At 38.2% G+C, this 20,678-nt stretch overlaps 1 protein-coding gene across 7 annotated transcripts in view; it reads right to left on the reverse strand.

Moving 5' to 3' along the window:
- Window positions 1-20,678, reverse strand: part of FAM227B (family with sequence similarity 227 member B) — a 521,377-nt gene that overhangs the window by 241,154 nt on the left and 259,545 nt on the right. For 6 of the 7 annotated variants that reach the window (XM_038009969.2, XM_073012157.1, XM_073012158.1 and 3 more), the window contains one exon: window positions 19,682-19,783. The exons of the other annotated variant lie outside the window; for it this stretch is intronic. In XM_038009969.2, coding sequence (XP_037865897.2) covers window positions 19,682-19,783 — 102 coding nt within the window. The remainder of the gene's footprint in view (window positions 1-19,681; window positions 19,784-20,678) is intronic. 7 annotated transcript variants of the gene reach the window in all.

Raw genomic sequence — 20,678 nt, forward strand, 5'->3', positions numbered from 1 at the left:
TGTTTCTAATTGAGCTTACTTGGATCTTCTATCTTCTTGCTTAATCATGCTAATGGTCATATTTGTTAATATTTTCAAAGAATCAACTTTTTGTTTTGTTTGTCTTTTATATTTTTTTGTTTCAATTTCATTTAGTTCTGCTCTGATCTTTGTTGTTGATTTTCTTCAGCTGGGTTTGGGATTGGTTCATTCTTGTTTCTCTAGTTTTTTGAGATGTGACCTTAGATTGCCTATTTGTGCTTTTTTAGGCTTTTCGATATAGACATGTAATGCTATGAACTTTCCTCTTAGCACTGCTTTTGCTGTGTCCCAGAGTTTAGATAGGTCATGTCAGTATTATTGTTCAGTTCACATAATTTTACAATTTTCATCTTGATTTCATTGTTCACTCAAAGATCACTCAGGAGCAGATTATTTAACTTCCATGTATTGTTATCATTTTGAGGGTTCCTTTTGGAGTAATTTCTAATTTTATTCTACTGTGGTCTGAAAGAGTACTTCATATAATTTTGATTTTCTTAAATTTATTGAGACTTGTTTTGTGGCCTACCATATGATCTCACTAGAAGGGAGCAGGAGTAGCTATCCTTATATTAGACAAAATAAACTTTAAAGCAACAGCAGTTAAAAAAGACAAAGAGGGACATTTATGTAATGATAAAGCAATCAGTCCAACAGGAAAATGTCACAATCCTAAATTTATATGCATCTAACATAGGAACTCACAAATTTGTAAAACAATTGTTACTAGGCACAAGAAATTAGATAGATAGCAACACAATAATAGTGGAGGACTTCAACACTCCACTGACAACACCAAACAGGTCATCAAGATGGAAAGTCAACAAAGAAATAATGCACACAAATTACACCCTAGAACAAATGGACTTAACAGATATTTACAGAATGGTCTACTAACAACTTCAGTATATACATTCTCTTCATCAGCACATGGAATTCCAGTACTATGTTGAACAACTGGTGACAGTGCGTATCCTTGTCATGCTCCAGATCTTAGAGGAAAACTTTCAGTTTTTCCCCATTCACCATGATACTAGCTCTGAGTCTATCATATATGGTTTTTATTATGCTGAGGTATATTCCTTATATCACCAATTTTTTGATAATTTTTATCATGAAGGGATATGGAATTTTATCAAGCGCTTTTTTTCAGCATCAGTTGAAAGGACCATATGGTTTTTATCCTTCATTCTGTTAATATGATGTATCACACTGATTAATTTGCATACGTTGAACCATCCTTCCACTTCAGGAATAAATGCCACTTGGTATTGATGAATGATCCTTCTAATGTATTGTTGAATTTGGTTTGTGGTATCTTGTTGAGGATTTTCGCATCAATATCCATCACTGATACTGGTCTGTGGTTTTCTTTTCTTTTCTTGATGTGCCTTTGTCTAGTTTTGGTATCCAAATAATACTGCCTTGTAGAATGAGTTTGGGAGTATTCCCTCCTCCTCTTTTTCTTTGAAATAGTTTGAGTAGAATTCGTATTAGTTCTTCTTGGAATGTTTGGTAGAATTCAGCAGTGAAGCCAGCAAGTGCTGGGCTTTTCCTTACTGGGATACTTTTTAATATGGCTTTGATCTCATTACTTTGTTTGTTCAGAATTTGAATTTGTTCCTGGTTCAATCTTGGGAGGTGGTAATATTTAGAACTTTGTCAATTTCTTCTAGATTTTCTAATTTATTGGCATACAGTTGCTCATGGTAGCGACTAATAATCCCTTGACTTTCTGCAGTATCAGTTGCAATGTCTCCTTTTTCATTTCTGATTTTATTTGTATCTTGTCTTTTTTACTTAGTCTGGCTAATGATTTGTCAATTTTTTCTAACTTTTCAGAAAGCAAACTTGTTTTATTGATCTTTCTTATCAATTGTTTTCATTTCAATCTCATTTACTTCTGCTGTGATCTTTATTATTTCTTTTCTTCTACTAATTTTGGGTTTGGTTTGCTCTTGCTTTTCTAATTATTTAAGACACATGGTGAGACTGTTTCTTTTAAGTTGTTCTTTATTGATGTAGGCACTTACAGCTATAAATATGCCTTTTAGTACTGCTTTCACTCTATTCCATAGATTTTGGCATGTTGTGTTTCCATAATCATTTGTTTAAAGAGATTTTTCAAATTCTTTCTTAATTTCTTCATTGACCCACTGGTCATTAGAAGCATATTGTTTAATTTCCACGTGTTTGCTTTCCAAATTTCTTCTCGTTATTGATTTGCACATATATTTTTCCATTGTTATATCCTCTTGCTGAATTGACCCCTTTATTATTATATAATAACTTTCTTTGTTTCTTCTTACAGTTTCTGTATTTAAGTCTATTTTGTCTGATATAAGTATAGCAACTCCTCCTTTTTGGTTTCCATTGGCATAGAGTATCTTTCTTCATACCTTTATTTTCAGTCTATATGTATCTTTATAGGTGAAGTGTGTTTTTTGTCAGCAATAGAACAATGAGTCTTGTTTTTTCATCCATTCAGCCAGTCTTTTAATTAGAGTTTAGTCCACTTACACTCAATATTATTATTGATAAGGGCTTACTTCTGTGATTTTGTTATTTATTTTCTTGTTGTTCTGTGATCTTCTCTTCCTTCTTTCTTTGCTCCTGTCTTCCTGTAGTGAACGTGATTTTTCTCTGGTGACACGTTTTAGTTTCTTGCTTTGTATTTTTTGTGTATCCACTGTGTGTTTTTTGGTTTGAGGTTACCATGAGGCTTGCAAATACTATTTTTAAGACCCATATTTTAACCTGGTAACAACATAACACTATTTCCATAAACAAACTAATGAAACTCAATGTTTTAAATTTGTCCCCCCTCTTTTTAACTTTTTGTTGTTTCTATTTATATCCTTACTGTATTATGTCTTAAAAAGTTGTTGAAATTATAATTTTTTAATGGTTCCTCCTTTATTTAGTCTTTCTACTTAGGATAAGAGTAGTTTATACAACAGTTGCAGTGTTTTAATATTCTGTGTTTTTTCTGTGTACTTACTATTACCAGTGAGTTTTATAAATGTAAGTGATTATTTATTGCTCATTAATGTTTTTTCTTTTTGATTGAAGTCCTTTCTTTAGCATTTCTTGTAGGATAGGTCTGGAATTGATGAAATCCCTCAGCTTTTGTGTGGGAATATCTTTATCTCTCCTTCATGTTTGAAGGATATTTTTGCCAGATATACTACTTTAGGGTAAATGTTTTTGTTTCTTCAGCACTTTAAATATATCTTTAAATTTTCTTCTGGCCAATAAGGTCTCCACTGAAAAGCCTGCTGCCAGATATATTGGAGCATTATTGTATGTTGTTTGTTTCTTTTATATTGCTACTTTCAGGATCCTTTCTTTATCCTTGACCTTTGGGAGTCTGATTATTAAACATCTTAAGTAATTTTCAGGTTAAACCTGCTTAGTGTTCTATAAACTCCTTGTACTTGGATACTGATATGTTTCTTTAGGTTTAGGAAATTGTCTATTATCCCTTTCAATAATCTTTCTACCCCATCTATTTCTCTACCTCCTTTTTAAAGCCAATAACTCAGATTTGCCCTTTTGAGGCTATTTTCCAGATCCTGTAGGCATGTTTCATTGTTTTTTATTCTTTTTTCTTTTGATTCCTTTGTGTGTTTTCAAATAGCCTATCTTCAAGCTCACTAATTCTTTTTTCTGCTTGATCCATTCTGCTATGTAAGGACTCTGATGCATTCTGCAGTGTGCCCATTGCATTTTCAGCTCCAGAATTTCTGCTTCTTTTTATTTCTATTTCTTTGTTAAATTTATCTGATATAATTCTGATTCCTTCTTGTGTTATTCTGAATTGATCTGAGTTTCTTCAACGCAGCTATTTTTAAATCTCATCTGAAAGGTCACATATCTCTGTTTCTCCAAGACTGGTCCCTGGTGCCTTATTTAGTTAATTGCTGAAGTCTTTTCATGGATGTGTCGATGCCAGTTGATGTTCTTTCGTGTCTGGGCATTAAAGAGTTAGGTATTTATTATAATATCCACTGTCTGTGCTTATTTGTAGCTGTCCTACTTGGGAAGGCTTTCCAGATACTTGAAATAACTTGAGTGTTGTGATACAAGCTGTACCTACTTTAAGGGACACCCCAAGCCCAGTAACACTGTGGTTCTTGCAGACTCGTGGAGGTAATTCTCTGAATTATCAGGCAGATACTTTTGTTCTCCTCTCTTACTTTCTCCCAAACATACAGAATCTCTCTTTCTTTTCTGATACCTAAAGATGTAGGTGGAGTGACATAAGCACTCCTGTGGCTATCACCATTATGACTGCATTGGGTAAGACCTGAAGCCAGAACAGTGCTGGGTCTCACTGAAGGCCTGCAGCAATCACTCCCTGACTACTGTATATGTTTGCTCAAGGTCCTGGGGCTCTACAATCAGCAAGTGGCAAAGCCAGCCAGGCCTATGTCCTTCCCTTCAGGGTGGCGAGGTTCCCCAGGCCCCTGGTAGGTCCAGGTGTCCTGCCTGGGAGCCAGAGACTACAGAAAACAACCTTAGTGCTGGCACTCAAACCACAAGATGCAGTCCTTCCCATTCTTCCCTCCCCTTTCCAAAGGCAGAGTCATCTCACCCTGTAGCCACTGCCACACCATGCCATAAGTAATATTGCCAGACTATCAGACAATCTTTCTTTAAGGGCCACAGCCTCTTAAATCAGCTCTTACTGAATGCCGCCTGACCTGGGACACAACCTTCAGGGAAGTGGGCTCCTCTCTGGCCCAGGGCAGGTTGAGAAATGCTGCCCAAGAGTCAAGTCCTGGAATCAGGGACCCCAAGAGCCCACCTGGTGCTCTTCCCGCCTGTGGCCATGCTGCAACCTGAAGCCAGCAAGTCTCAGAGTATCACCCAGGGCCCTCACTGTAGTACTTGGGTATTGCTGCTAGTTATTCAGGGCTCAAGGGCTCTTCAGTTAGCAGGTGATAATGCTGCCAGGACTGGGCCCTTTCCTTCAAGGCAGTATGTTCCATTTTTGCCCATGGTGTGTCTAGAAATGTCATCTGGAAGCTAGGGCCTGGAATAAGGGCCTCACATCTCTGTCTGATGCCCTATCCTGCTGGGGCTGAGCTGGTATCCAAGATGCAAGTCAAAGTCCTCCCCACTCTTCCCTCTAGCAGAAGGAAGGAGTCTCTTTTGGAGTTGCGAGCTGTGCAGCCTGGGGTTATGAGAGAGGTGATGCCAGTACTCCCTTGGCTGCCCCCACTGATGTGTCAATATGTTGCTTGCACACTCCAGTCTATTGTCTCTGGACCTAGTTCAGTAATAGGTCTTGCTTAAGAGTCGCAGTCCTGGCCGGGCGCGGTGGCTCACGCCTGTAATCCCAGCACTTTGGGAGGCCGAGGCGGGCGGATCACAAGGTCAGGAGATCGAGACCATGGTGAAACCCTGTCTCTACTAAAAATAGAAAAAAAAAAATTAGCCGGGCGCAGTGGTGGGCGCCTGTAGTCCCAGCTACTCGGGAGGCTGAGGCAGGAGAATGGCGTGAACCCGGGAGGCGGAGCTTGCAGTGAGCCGAGATTGCGCCACTGCACTCCAGCCTGGGAAACGAAGCGAGACTCCGTCTCAAAAAAAAAAAAAAAAAAAAAGAGTCGCAGTCCTTATGGCCCAGACTTTCAGATTTACTTGGAGACACAGAATGTGTAGCCCTCTGTGGCAAGGTTTGCAGGTTCTCAAGTTCTGACCACTGGGATCCACAATTCCCCTCTGTCTAGGGCTGGTTTAAATGCTCCCTCTGTGGGCCGGTATCAGCTGAGTTTGGTTCGGTTTTCTTTCTGCTCTAACAGGACAGCACTGATTAACTGCCTCACAATGTTGTGTTCTCCTTTCCCCAGCACCCAGAAATGCTCTCTGCACTACACTGCCACTGCTGGGGGTTGCGGAGGGGTGGTGGTGGTGATTTCGGACTGCTTTTCCTATCTCTTCAGTGCCTCTTTCAGTGATATTAAGCTAAAAACCAGGCACTATAAGTACTTGCCTCATTTTTGTTTTTTATGAAGGTTTTTTTTCCTGTGTAGACAGTTGTTAACTTGGTGTCCTTGTAGGGGGACAATCAGTGAGGCTTCTATTCTGCCATTGTGCTCTGTCTCTGCCTGTTTTATCTTCAAGTAGAATAGCAACTTCTGCTTTTTTCCCATTTGCTAAGTAGATTTTTCTCCATCCCTTTACTTTGAGCCTATGGGTATCACTGTATGTGAGATTGGTCTCTTGAAGACAGCATGCAGTTGGGTATTCTTTTTTCGACTTGCCACTCTGTCCCTTTTAATTGAGGCATTTAGCCCATTTACATTCAAGGTTATTATTGATACATGCAGATTTAATCCAGTCATTGTGTTTTTAGCTGGTTATATGCAGACTTCTTTATGTGATTACTTTATAATGTCGTTGGTTTAGTGGCCAATAAAAATCTTTCCTTTCCATATTTAGCACTCTCTTCAGGACCTCTTATAAAGCAGATTTGTTGGTAGTGAATTCCCTTAACATTTGCTTATCTGAAAAGGATCTTATTTCTCCTTCACTTATGAAGTTTAGTTTGGCTGGATATTAATTCTTGTTTGGAAATTCTTTTAAGAATGCTGAATATAGGCCACCAATCTCTTCTGGGTTGTAGGGCTCTTGCTGGAAGTTCTGCTGGTAAATTGGTGAGGTTTCCTTTGTAGATGATTGCCTCTTCTCTCTAGCTGCCATTAATGTTTTTCTTTCACGTCAACCTTGGAGAATCTGATGACTATGTGTCTTGGAGATGGTCTTCTTGTATAGTATTTTGTAGTTCTTCACATTTCCTGAATTTGAATGTTGGCCTCTCTAGCGAAGTTGGGTAATTTTTCATAAACAATATTCTGAAATGTTTTCCATGCTGCTTGCTTTCTCTCCCTTTTTCAGGGATGTCAATGAGTCATAGATTTGGTGTCTTTACATAATCCCATATTTCTAGAAGGTTTTGCTCATTCATATTTATTGTTTTTTCTTTATATTTGTCTGACTGGTTGATTTTGGAGAATCAGTCTTTGAGCTGTGAAGAGTCTTTCCTCAGCTTGGTCTATTCTGCATTAATACTTGCAACTGTATTCTGAAATTCTTGAAGTGAGTTTTTCAGCTGTATCAGTGCTGCTTCTTTTTTAAAATGGCCATTTTGTCTTTTACCACCTGTATAATTTTATTGCATTCCTTAGAATCCTTGGATTGAGTTTCAATGAATTCTTTTTCATCTGTATTCTAAATTCTATATTTAGAATTAGGTTATTATTGACATATGCAGATTTGACCGGCTCATCGAGTTTGGCAAGTGACCCGGGAACCATTTCATCCTGATTGAGAACCATTGCTGAGGAACTAGTATAGTTTTTTGGAGGTAAGCAGTCTATCTTTTTGAGTTCCCAGAGTTCTTGCACTTACTCCTTCTCATCTTTGTGACCTGATGTTTCTTCAGTCTTTAAAGTTACTTTCTTTGGATTTTTTTTTCTCTTATTTGATTTTGTCAGGGGGTTAATTGTGGTATAAGGTGGGTTCAGTTTATTGACTTTGTTTCTGAAAGAAATTAGAAAGCTATACAGCTCAGCCCAGCACTCCTGGGCAGGGTGCTCCAACTCTGGAGAGCTAGTATCCTGCCCCAGCTTTGTTCCCTGGCCCCTTGAGGTTAGAAACCTGCTGTGCTGGTGGGCCAAAGTGTTCTTGGGCCACAGGCCACAACACTCTGATGTGTGGTGCCAGCGAAAGCACTTCATCAGACAAGGGCCATTCTGCTGGAACTCTTGATGGCCAGGCACTGTTTGTCACTGCAAGAGCTTTAATGTAGGCCCCCAGGAGGCAGCCCATTTGGTCATCCAATGACATACTGCAAGCAACCATGGACAGGCTGGACCAAAGGAGAGGCTAGTAGACAGAGGGCACTCAGGTCAGACTGGCCCATCTCCCAGGCAAGGATATCCTGCTCTGTTCAGGTCTGACAGTTCCCCTAAAACGAAAGTCTCCTAGGGCAGCATGGCAAGCCTTCAGGTATGGGCATTCCTGTTGTGCTCCATCACAGACATCCCCGCACTAATCCCTCTGGCCTCTGCACAGGCTAGAGTTCTGCCCCAACATATCTCCAACCAGCTCTCCCTGCTAGCTCAAGTGTCCATAGGGGTCACTGGTCCTTTGTTGCCAGGATTCCAGAGGTCCCTGATGAGAGTGGGTTGCCCCTTGCCTGCTCACCTCACCTCTTCCCCAGGAGTCACAGGGGCCAGAAAGAAGTCCCCATGCATGACAGCCCCATGCAGAGTTCCCATATTCCTCTCCCTCCATCCCAGCACATGTGTTCTCCCTACATCCACTCTCAATGCCTTCCCTCTGATGACATGCTCAGAGTGCACCAGTCTTCCCTATATCCCAGTCCCTTGGTAGCAGATATTCCTCGTGGTTGCATCTAGTCAGCCACCTTAGAAATTATTATTTACTTTATGAAACATACATGCCTTTTTTTCTTATAACTTGCTTTTGGCCATTTTATTACTTCTTTGTACCTTTAATTGAGGGACATAAACAAGTACGAGTTAAAAATCCAGTCAATCTGACAATGTTTTGTGAAAAAAACTTAATTCAGATAGAGAATAAAATTAACAATTAAGGCTTCATAATTATTCATTTCACTTAACTTTGCTGTTGCTATCCTCTTTTAGAAAGTCATGTATGAAGGAGTTTAAGATGGCGAAAGTCATGTATAAAGGAGTTTAAGATGGCAGAAGCAGCTAGTATACGCTGCTCTTATGGAGATGAAACAAACTGGTGAGTAAATACTAGTTCCTCAAGTGGATTGTCATGGAGATGCCATGAAGACTCACCAAGGAAGCAACAGGACCAACAAAGAACAAAGAGGATTGAAGCCAGGCAGCTGCCCACCCAGAACTGATGTAGAGTTGGGGGAAGCTCCCTAATGTAGGGAAAGGTGAGTGAGTGAGAGTCCTGAGGGGATCTACACTTCTGTGATAGACCTTTGCAATCCTAGACATAAGAGATATTCCTGACCCCCAGGAGCCTCCAGATTGAGACAGAGAGCCACTTAGAGTCTTTGCAGAAGAACCATTCAAGCCCACCTGGAGCCCTACAGGCCTTGAATCCCTGAGTAGTGCAGTGCCATCTGCTGTAGCCCCAACAGAGGCTACAGTCATGGTGCAAAGAAGCAGCCAGACTGCCCCACTGCTCCTCAGTAGGCAATGCTTGCCAGCATGGGGTTCCAGCAGAGTGGTCCCACCCCTACCTGAACCTGGGTGGTCATGGCTCTGAGCTTCTCCAGGAAGTACCCAGGCTACCGACCATGTGACCACCTATCCCCACTGCTCCTCACCAGGCAGGGCTTGCTGACTTGGGCTCCTAATGTGGCAGCCCCAACTTTGCCTGAATACTGTGGGTGGTCACAGCTCTGCATTTCTCCAGGAAGCACCCAGACTGAAGACCGTGTGACCCCTACCCACACTGCTCCTTGCAAGGCAGGGCTTGTCAACTTGGGTTCCCAGTGCAGCAGCCCTGGATCCACCTAAACACCTGTTGTCCATTACAGGTCTGCGTTTCTCTGACAAAACTCCAAAAGGTAACAAACAAGGCTTAACACTTTTGCATTGTTCTGACAGTGAGGTCCAGCACTGCTTGGGTAAGAGTGAAGTACAAGTGTGCCATGTGCCCCACAGCTGCCAGTCTCCACTGCCCCAGCTGAGGGATCTTCCCCTCCTCAGTGAAAGGCCCACTGCACAGCCAACCTTACCCTACTTGAACATTTAATCTGCAGTCCCAAGCCATTCTGAAAACCCAACTCCCACAGGTTGGTGATACTCCTTTTGGTTCCCACCCACTAAGTGTTCTGCCTGCCCCTGGTTTCCATCATCTAAGCATTCTACCTGCCATCACCTAAGAGTTTGGCCAGTGATCCAGGGACCAACCCGCCACTCTTCACCACAACCAGCATTTGAACTTTGTGTTCGCCTGATTCTGGCACAGCCCTTTCAGGACTCATACCCACTGTTCTGCAAGCCATCTAGGAGCCTGGGAATTACCTACCTATACCCTATCTACCCTGTTCGAACTCTACAGGCACTGGACCACTTCCCCAGGGCCTGAAGTCAGGTTGACCTATACAGCCACCACCACCAGAACAAAAACTCACTCATGTGGGCCCAAAGGTGAAAACGGCCCCCCCCCCACCCACCATTTACAAGCAGCAGCAGTACTGTTACACTGGCAAATAGGTGAGCCATAAAACTGTCTGAACAGGTTCAGAGATTAAATTATGCCCTGAAACCACTCCCACAGATAGTCACAAAATAGGTATTTATTGTGGCTCTCAACCTCATTGAAGTCCAGAGATAGACTAGAATATGAATCTAAACTAGGAGTCATGAACCCTGGAACAGTTGTGTAATAGGAAAACAGATCAAGTTCCTGCCTATGTAGGACAAGAAGCTGGTGCAGCCATCTCAACTCCCTGCAAGTCTTTAGTGCACTTCATAAGGAACTCCTCCCACTAACCCTCATCAGGGCAGGTGCCTGTGCTTGCCATTTGTGTATCTGTGGGAAAGCAAGGGGCTCCAGCTTGATGCAGCTATGTCTCTCCAACCCCACAGAACAGAAAGCTTAGCTTACGGCACCAGGTACTCCAATGTCCAGTCCTTCACTTGAAACAACAGAGAGCACCTCAATAAACAAAGATCAGGTACATACCTACCTGCCTATGTTGCAACTGGCTCTCACCTGAAAGCACTATTGACCAACTTGTAGGTCAAACTGCACAGCTCAATATAAAACCAGCCCACAGAAGTACATAAAGAAATAGAAGCAAAGCCAAAACACCGTAAGGCAATAGAGGCAAAGCCAAAAGACCCACCCACTCCTCTCCAGATGAGCAGGAACTAGCATAAGAATTCTGACACCATGGGCCGGGTGCGGTGGCTCACGCCTGTAATTCCTGCACTTTGGGAGGCTGAGGTGGGCAGATCACAAGGTCAGGAGTTTGAGACTAGCCTGACTAACATGGTGAAACCCCGTTTCTACTAAAAATACAAAAATTGGCAGGGTGTGGTGGCACATGCCTGTAATCCCCGATACTCAGGAAGCTGAGGCAGGAGAATCACTTGAACCTGAAAGGTGGAGGTTGCAGTGAGCTGAGATTATGCCACTGCACTCCAGCCTGGGTGACAGAATGAGACTCCAAGACTGTCTCCAAAAAAAAAAAAAATTCCGACACCAAAAATATCTGAATGTTGCAATACCACCAAAAGATCACTCTAGTTCCTCTGCAATGGTTCCTGGCCAAAAAAGAAACTCAGAAATGACAAGTAAGAATTTAAAGCATGGATTGCAAGGAAGCTCAATGAGATTCAAGAAAAGATTAAAAATCAACACAAAGAAACTTCTAAAGCAATCCAGGGAATGAAGGAAGAGCTAAACATCATGAAAAGAAATCAATTAGAGCACCAGAAATAAAAATCTCACTGAAGAAATTTCAAAATACCACTGAAAGTTTTATCAATAGTCTAGACGAAGCAGAAGAAACACTTTCAGAGCTTGAAGACCAGTATTTTGAACTAACCCAGTCAGACAAAAATAAAGAAAAAATAATAATAATAAAAAAAATGAACAAAGTATCAAAAAATGGGATTATGTAAAGCAACCAAACATATGAATTACTGGTATTTCTGAAAGAGAAGGAGAACAAGTTCACAACTTGGAAAACATATTTGAAAAAATAATTCAAGAAAAATTTCCTAATTTTGCTAGAGATATAGACATCCAGATTTAAGAAATCAAGAGAACACCTGCCAGATACCATACAAAATGAATATCATGAAGGCATACAGTCACCAGAGTGTCTAAGGCCAATGCTAATAAAAATATCTTACAGTCACCTAGAGAAAATGGTCAGATTATGTATGAAGGGAATCCCATCAGGCTTACAGCAGACTTCTCAGCAGAAACCTTTCAAGCCAGAATAGATTGGAGGTCTATTTTCAGCGCTGTCAAAGAAAATGAATTCCCACCAAGAATTTCATATCCCACTAAACTAAGCTTCATAAGTAAAGGAGGAATAGAATATTTTTCAGACAAGCAATCACTAAGGTAATTCAGTACCACTATACCAGCCTTATAAGATATCATTAAGGGAGTTCTAAATGTAGAAACAAAAAAAAAGATGCCTACTAATACAAAATTAAACTGAAGTATATAACCCACATACACAATAAAGCAACTACATAATAGAAGATACAAAACAATAAGCTAAGAACTTCACAATAAAATCAAAATCTCACATATCAATACTTACTTTGAATGTATACGGTCTTAATGCCCCACTTAAAAGGAACAGAGTGGCAAGTTGACTTAAAAGACAAGACTTATCTATCTGCTTTCCTCAAGAGACCCAACTCACATATAATGACACCTACAGCCTCGGGGTTGGAGAAAGATCTACCATGCAAAGGGAAAACAAAAAAAGAGCAAGAGTAGCTATTCTTATAAGATAAAACAGACATTTAACTGATAACAGTAAAAAAGGACAAAGAAGGCCCTACATAATGACAAAGGGTTCAATTCAACAAGAAGCCTTAACTTTCCTAAATATATACACATCCAATATTGAAGCACCCAGATTCATAAAACAAGTACTTATGGACCTATGAAAAGACTTAGCCACACAATATTAGTGGGAAACTTCAACACTCCACTGACAGCATTAGACAGATCATCAAGGCAGAAAACTGACACAGAAGTTCTGAACTAAATTCAACACTTGATCAGTTGGACCTAATAAATATCTAAAGAGCACTCCACCTATCAACTACAAATGTGCATTATTCTCATCTTCACATAGAACCTACTCTAAGATCAACCACATGCTCAGCTATAAAGCAGGTCTCAATAAATTCAAAAAAAGTTAAATAATACCACAGTGGAATAAAAACACAAATCAATATCAAGAAGATCTTTCAAAACCACAAAATTACATGAAAATTACACAACTTGCTCCTAAATGATTTTTGGGTAAACAACTAAGTTAGGCAGAAATAAACAAAATATTTGGAATGAATGAAAACAGAGATACAACATGCCCAAATTTCTGGTAAGGCAGCCAAAGCAATGTTAAGAGCAAAGTTTATGGCACTAAACACCTACATAGAGAAGTTACAAGGATCTCAAATTAACAGTATAACATTACACCTAAAGGAACCAGAAAAATTAGAACAATACAACCCCAAAGCTAGTAGAAGACAAGAAGTAACTAAAATCAGAGCAGGTCTTAATGAAGTTGAGACCCAGAAATCCAGACAAAGCATCATCCAAGTCAAAAGCTGATTCTTTGAGAGGATAAACAATGTCAATAGACTACTATCTAGATTAATAAAGAGAAAAAGAGAGAAGATACAAATAAACATGGTCAGAAATGAAAAAGGAGATACTACAAACAATCCCACAAAAATACAATAGATTCTCAGAGACTATTATGAACTCTACACACACAAATTAGAAAATCTAGAATAAATAATAAATTCCTAGAAATATCAAACTTCCCATGACTGAACCAGGAAGAAATTGAAACCCTGAACAGACCAATATCAAATTCTGAAGTTGAATCAGTAATAAAAATAATAATAATAATAATAAACCTATGTACCAAAAGGAACCCTGGACCAGATAGACTCATAGTACAATCTACCAGTTGAACAAAGAAGAGCTGGTACCAATCCTACTTAAACTATTCAAAGAAACTGAGGAACCTTAGCGGGGCTTCTCCTCACATATTCTACCAAACCAGCATCAGGGTTGGAGAAAGACCTACCATGCAAAGGGAAAACAAAAAAAGAGCAAGAGTAGCTATTCTTATAAGGTAAAACAGACATTTAACTGATAACAGTTAAAAAGGATGAAGAAGGCCATACATAATGATAAAGTGTTCAATTCAAAAACTCTGATACCAAAATCTGGAAAAGACAAAAGGAAAAAAAAAAAAACTATAGGCCAATATCCCTGATGAACACAGAGGCAAAATTTCTCAACAAAATTCTAGCCAACAAATACAGCAGTATATCAAAATGTGAATTCACCATGATCAAATAAGCTTTATTCCTGTGATGCAACATTGGCTCAATGTACACAAATCAACAAATGTGGTTCACCACATAAATAGAATTTAAAAAAAAAATGATCATCTCAACAGATGCAGAAAAAGCATTTGATAAAACTCAACATTGCTTCATGATAAAAATCCTCAAAAAAGTAGGCACTGAAGGAACATACCTCAAAATAATAAGAGCCATCCATGATAAACCCATAGCCAATATCATACTAAAAGGGCAAAAGCTGGGAGCATTCCCCATAAGAACTGAAAAAAAGCAAGGATGTCCACTCTCACCATTCCTAATTAACTAGTACTGGAAGTCCTAGCCACAGCAATCAGGCAAGAAAAAGAAATAAAAGGTATACAAATAGTAAAAGAAGTCAAATTATCTCTCTTCACTAATGATATAACTGCATACCTAGAACATCCTAAAGACTCTGCCAAAAGGTCCCTAAGACTGATAAACAACTCCAGTACAGTTTCAGAATACAAAAACAATGTACAAAACTCAGTAGCATTTCTATATACCCATAATGTTAAAGCTGAGAGCCAAATCAAGAATACAATTGTATTTACAAAAGCCAAAAATAAAATACCCAGGAATGCAGCTAACCAGGGAGGTGAAAGATCTCTACAAGGAAAACTACAAAACACTGCTCAAAGAAATCATAGGTGACACAAACAAATGGAAAAGCATTCCATACTTGTGGAGTGGAAGAATCAACATTGTTAAAAATGGCCATACTGCCCAAAGCAATCCACAAATTTAATGCTATTCCTATCAAACTACCAATGCTATTTGTCACAGAAGTAAAAAAATCTATTCTAAAATTCATACTGAACCACAAATGAGCCCAAACAGCCAAAGCAATCCCAAGCGAAAAGAACAAATTTAGAGACATCACATTACCTGAGTTCTGACTATACTGTAAGGTTACAGTAACCAAAATAGCATGGTACTGGTTCAACAGCAGACACATATTCAAACAGAACAGGACAGAGAAGCCGGAAATAAAGCTGCACACTTATAAACATCTGATCTTCAACAAGTAGACAAAACAAGCAATCAGGAAAGGACTCTTTAGTCAATAAATGGTGCTGGGGTAACTGGCTAGCCATATGCTGAAGAATAAAACTGGACTCCTACCTATCACCATATACAAAGATTGACTCAAGATGGATTAAAGACAAATATAAGATGTAATACTATAAAAATCCTAGAAGAAAACCTAGGAAGTACCTTTCTGGACATTGGCCTTGGCAGACGTGACTAAGTCCGCAAAAGCAACTACAACAAAAACAGAAATTAACAAGCAGGATCTAATTAAACTAAAAAGCTTCTGCACAACGTAGGAAACTATCAACAGCATAAACAGGCAACCTACAGAATAGGAGAAAATATTCACAAACTAATTATCCAACAAAGGCTCAATATCCAAAATATATAAAGGAACTAAATCAATTCAACAAAGAAGAAATAATCCCATTAAAAAGTGGATAAAGGAAATAGCCAATTCTCAAAGGAAGACATACACACAGCAAACAAACATATGAAAAAATGCTTAATATCACCAATCATTAGAGAAATGCAAATCAAAACCACAGTGACATACTATCTGACATCAGTCTGAGCATGCATTATTAAAGATTCAAAAACAATGGATGCTGGCAAGGCTGCAGAGAAAAAAAAATGCTCATGCACCGTTGGTGTAAATGTTCATTAGTTCAGCCACTGTGGAAAACAGTTTAGAGATTTCTCAAACAACTTAAAAAACAGAACTACCATTAGACCCAGGAATCCCATAGCGGCATGTTTACTCAAAGGAAAATAAGTCATTCTATCAAAAAGACACATGCACTTGTATGTTCATCATGGCACTATTCACAATAGCAAAGACACGGAATCAACCTAACTATCCATCAGTGGTGGACTGAATGAAGAAAACGTGGTACATAAACAACATTGAATACCATATAGCTATAAAAAGGAACAAAATCATGTCCTTTGCAGCAACATAGTTGCAGCTCCATTAATCTAAGCTAATTAACACAGAAACAGAAAACCAAATACCACATGTTCTCTTAAGTGGGAGCTGAACATTGAATACATATGGACATAAAGATGAGAACAATAGACACTGGGGACTACTAGATAGGGGAGGGAGGTGTGGGGAGTGAGGGGTGAAAAACTCACTATGCTATGCTTACTACCTGAATGACAGGATCTTTCATACAATATACCCATGTAATGAACTGCATGTGCACTCCCTGAACCTAAAAGCAATTTTTGTAAATGATGCATATGAGCCAAAACAATAAAAAGTACATTTTAAAGTAACTGTAGGTTGTTTGCATGAGTTTACATAGTGCGATCAGTATTATTTCAATATTAAAACCATAATCAGAGGCCACGGGTACAGTAGTTCACACCTGTAATCCCAGCACTTTGGGAGGCTGAAGCAGGCGGATCACGAGGTCAGGAGTTCGAGAACAGTGTGGCCAATATGGTGAAACCCTGTCTCTACTAAAAATACAAAAATTAGCTGGGGGTGGTGGTGGGCACCTGTAGTTCCAGCTACTCGGGAGGCTGAGGCAGAAGAATCGCTTGAACCTGGGAGGCAGAGGTTTCAGTGAGCTGAGATTGCATCACTGAACTCCAGCCTGGGTGACACAGTAAGATTCCATCTCAAAAAAAAAAGAAAAAAAAAATCAGAAATCAACAAATAAAAGGGACTACCAGTATCCTGTTAGCTTTCAATTCCCTAAACTATTAAATTCCTCTCAGGGAGTGACTCAATATAGAAAAACACAGTATTTTTACATTAAAGACAAATTGATACAACTATTTGCATACCCTGCATTCAGGTAAGTATTTATAATCACGCATTAAGGTCATCATTTTGTAAAATTTTAGAATTAGAAGGTCTCTTACAAGTCATTGTGATAGACTGAATATTGGTGCAAAATATATACATGTTCTAATCCCTGGAACCTGTAAATGTTACCTTATAAGGCAAAAGCATATTGCAAATGTGATAAAGATCTTCAGTGGGGGTTAAGATTAAAGATCTTAACTTAATCTCCACTTAAAAAAAGGAGATTATCCCATGGGCTCTAAATGTAATCACAAGTGTCCTTATAAGAGAGCAGCTGAGGGAAATTTGACTATAGAAAATGAGAACGCAATTCAAAAACAGAAGCAGAGATTGGAGTGATACAACCATAAGCTAAGGAATACTGGCAACCACCAGAAGACAGAAGAGGCAAGGAATAGATTCTCCTCTGGGCCCTCTTAAAGACATTGGTCCTGCTGATGCCTTGATTTTAGCCCTGTAAGACTCATTTGGGGCTTCTGGCCTCCATAGCCAAGAAAATTAATTTCTATTGCTTTAAGCCACTAAATATATAATTTTTACAACATCAGTAGGAGACTAATACAGTCAATCTATTAGTGCTCAAATTTGCTGGTAAGTGACAGTATTCTTTTAAGATCTCCATCGTTTTTCTCGGGAAGTGAAGGGAGAAAGGAAAAACTCTATAATATGTTGACATATTTAATTTTATTAAATGAGTCATGAGCATTTTTTTCTACCAGAAATGATCACATATTCTATTTGTGATACATAAATTATACCAATGGTTAAAATTAAAATGCTGAATAAGGTGAATAAAGGGAACTTCTAAACATTTTCTATGAATATCCTGCCTTCAGGAGATGGAGATTAAGTGTCAAACTATTTGGAAAATTTCTGAGAGAGTATCATTGTGTGACATTGGAAGAAAGGAAAGTAAAAGCCATACAAAATATATTTAGGTTCAGATTAATTTGTGCTAAATAGTGGACCAGAAGATAGTTTTTGTTTTCTTTCTTAAATATTAATACATTTATCTTCCTTAGGAAATATAAATCAGATGCATTAATAGTAACAAAACCCTCACTTATTTGAATTAGTTAAAAATAATTGAAATTATGGTCAAAAAGAGATGAGATCCTGAAGGGAGGTGTCTCTCGCATATAAATGGATGGACAGGGAGTTTTAAAGGAAGACAGTGCAAGTCAAGGAGTCTAATCATTAAGTACATCTTTTCTGTTCTCAAATGAGGCTTCGTGACTTAATCAAACAACTTCTAATTTCTTCTTAGAAAAAGTTACTGAAAATCAGAACCCAGAAAAAGTCAAATCATGGTTTGAGAGAGGTTGCAAGTATAAAATCTATCAAAAGACACGTCCATCACAAGCAAGAATATTTGGATCATAAAAGCAGAAACAGAAACTAAAGAATGGGGGATACACAATGTTATCACCATTCTATTCTTTGTCCATATTTAAAAGCCTCTTATCCTTTTCTTAAGGACCCTGTATTAAAGCATGCTTGATTTCATAAAATCATGTAGGTGGACTAGGCACTCTCAGTAAATAGTTAAAATATAAAAACCATAGAAGAATAGACTAACTGAAAGAATACGGGTAGCAGAAACAGGTGCTTTTGTGATCTTTAGACAATTTAATTGCAACATGCCTAATCATTAACTTTTTGCTGCAAATAAGTAAAAACCTGTCAGAACATCACTGTTTGATAAAAATTTAAGAATCACTGTCTTAAAATAATCAAGATCTAATCAACCTCTTCATTTGATACACAACCCAGCTGTCAACCTGAGAGATTGAGTGGCTTGCTGAAATCACCCAGGTAATCAGTAGCAAATTCTGGACATGAAGCCAAGTCTCCTTATTTCCAGTCTACTAATGGTAGTTTCTTTCTATCATACTTTACAAATGTGTTTGTGAGTAAGATAGGTCAAGATTAAATATAAATATTTGGCAAATTTGTGAATTTAGGCTTGTTTATATTTTCATCATGAAAGACACTTACCTTTTTATTTTGGGTATGGCTTTCTCATGAAAACATTTACAAACTCCAAAGTATTTACTATGATTTCTGATTTATAAACTGCTAATGTAACAACATATCTGAATATGGCTTGTGTTTTGAAATGCTAAGTAGTAAACTTAAAAATACTCAGTGAGATTCCTACCATCTTCATTTCATACTACCCAGGGACATTACTTATTTGAGTCAATCCTATCCATCAGTTAGTACAATAACAGAAAAGCACGGCAAGCATTTGATTCATAATTTTATGCATTGTACTTTACTGTAACAGGTGCTTAGTCCTTGGGCATAAAATAAACTTGCAAAGTCCTCCTAAATGGATCAAGATTCATTATAAAGTAAAAGTCATAAATAATTTTGTAGGTAAACAGAAAAAAGACAGGAACATACATAGAATGAGTCAATAGTTTTAAAATTATTACTATGCAAACAAAGTACCTGTAGTCACTAGGGAGATTAAGTAAGACTTTGATGCCAGGGAATACAATATTTTGAGGGGTTAATAAGAACATAACTTTTAAAATATTACTAATACTCTACACCAGACAACTTTGCTTTCAAAAGTAACACAATATATTCTCATACAGGTTTAAATAAAATAACTATTTTTTCTATTTCATTCACTTTAAAAATAATTAGCATAACTGTTAATTTTAATGTTTACCTGAAAGAATGCATCCTTTCGACTTACAGGTATGCTCATGAAAAGTGTCACATAACTTTCTGAAATTCTATCGAATAAGCAATCTTGGTTTTCTCTGTCAGGCTTAAAAAAAATGTGTGAAATTAAAGTCAATATTACAATTTAAAACTGGAATTTGTTTACATGATGACAGCAATTTTATTTATTTTTATGAGCAGATCAATTGGTATAGGAGAATCAGCATGGGTTTTGGCATAATGCAGACCCAAATTTTAACACTGGCTGTTTTGCATTAGCTGTATTACCCTGGGCAAGTTAATTAAGTCCCAGGTTTCTCATCTGTCAAATGTAGGTAATATATACTTATTTTAAAAGAGTGTAGTAAGATTAAATAAGAACAGGGATCATATTTTTGCAACTTTGTATTTCAAGGCCTTAGCACAGTATCTGACAACAAAAAGCATGTAAACATTTGATGAGTTAATTATCCTTGCATTCCAGGAATAAATCCCATTGGTTATGGTGTATAATCCTTTTAATATGCTGTTGCTTTTGATCTGCTAGTATTTTGTTGAGGATTTTTGTGTCAAAATTCATCATAAAAGATATTGGTAGTTTCTGTTATTTTTATTGTAGTGTCTTTCTTGGGCTTTAGTATCAGAGTAACACCTTCTAACTCACAGGTTGAGTTAGAAAGTGTTTCCTCTTCAACTTTTTGAAAGAGTTTCAGAAGGACTGGTGTTTATTCTTTAAATGTTGGTAGAATTCCCCAGTGATGCCATCTGGTACATCTGGTACAGGGCTTTTCTTTGATGGGAGGTTTTTGATTACTGATTCAATCTCCTTAATAGTTACAATGTTTAGATTGTCTATTTCTTTGTGATTCTATCTTGTTAAATTGTATGTTTCTAAGAATGTGTCCACTTCAACTACATTATTCCAATTTGTTGGCATATATTCGTTCACAGCACTTATAATCCTTTTTAACTCCATTAAACTGAAAATATTGTCCCCACTT

This window comes from Chlorocebus sabaeus, chromosome 26 (genome assembly GCF_047675955.1).
Source record: "Chlorocebus sabaeus isolate Y175 chromosome 26, mChlSab1.0.hap1, whole genome shotgun sequence".
In the NCBI taxonomy this organism is placed as follows: Eukaryota; Metazoa; Chordata; class Mammalia; order Primates; family Cercopithecidae; genus Chlorocebus; species Chlorocebus sabaeus.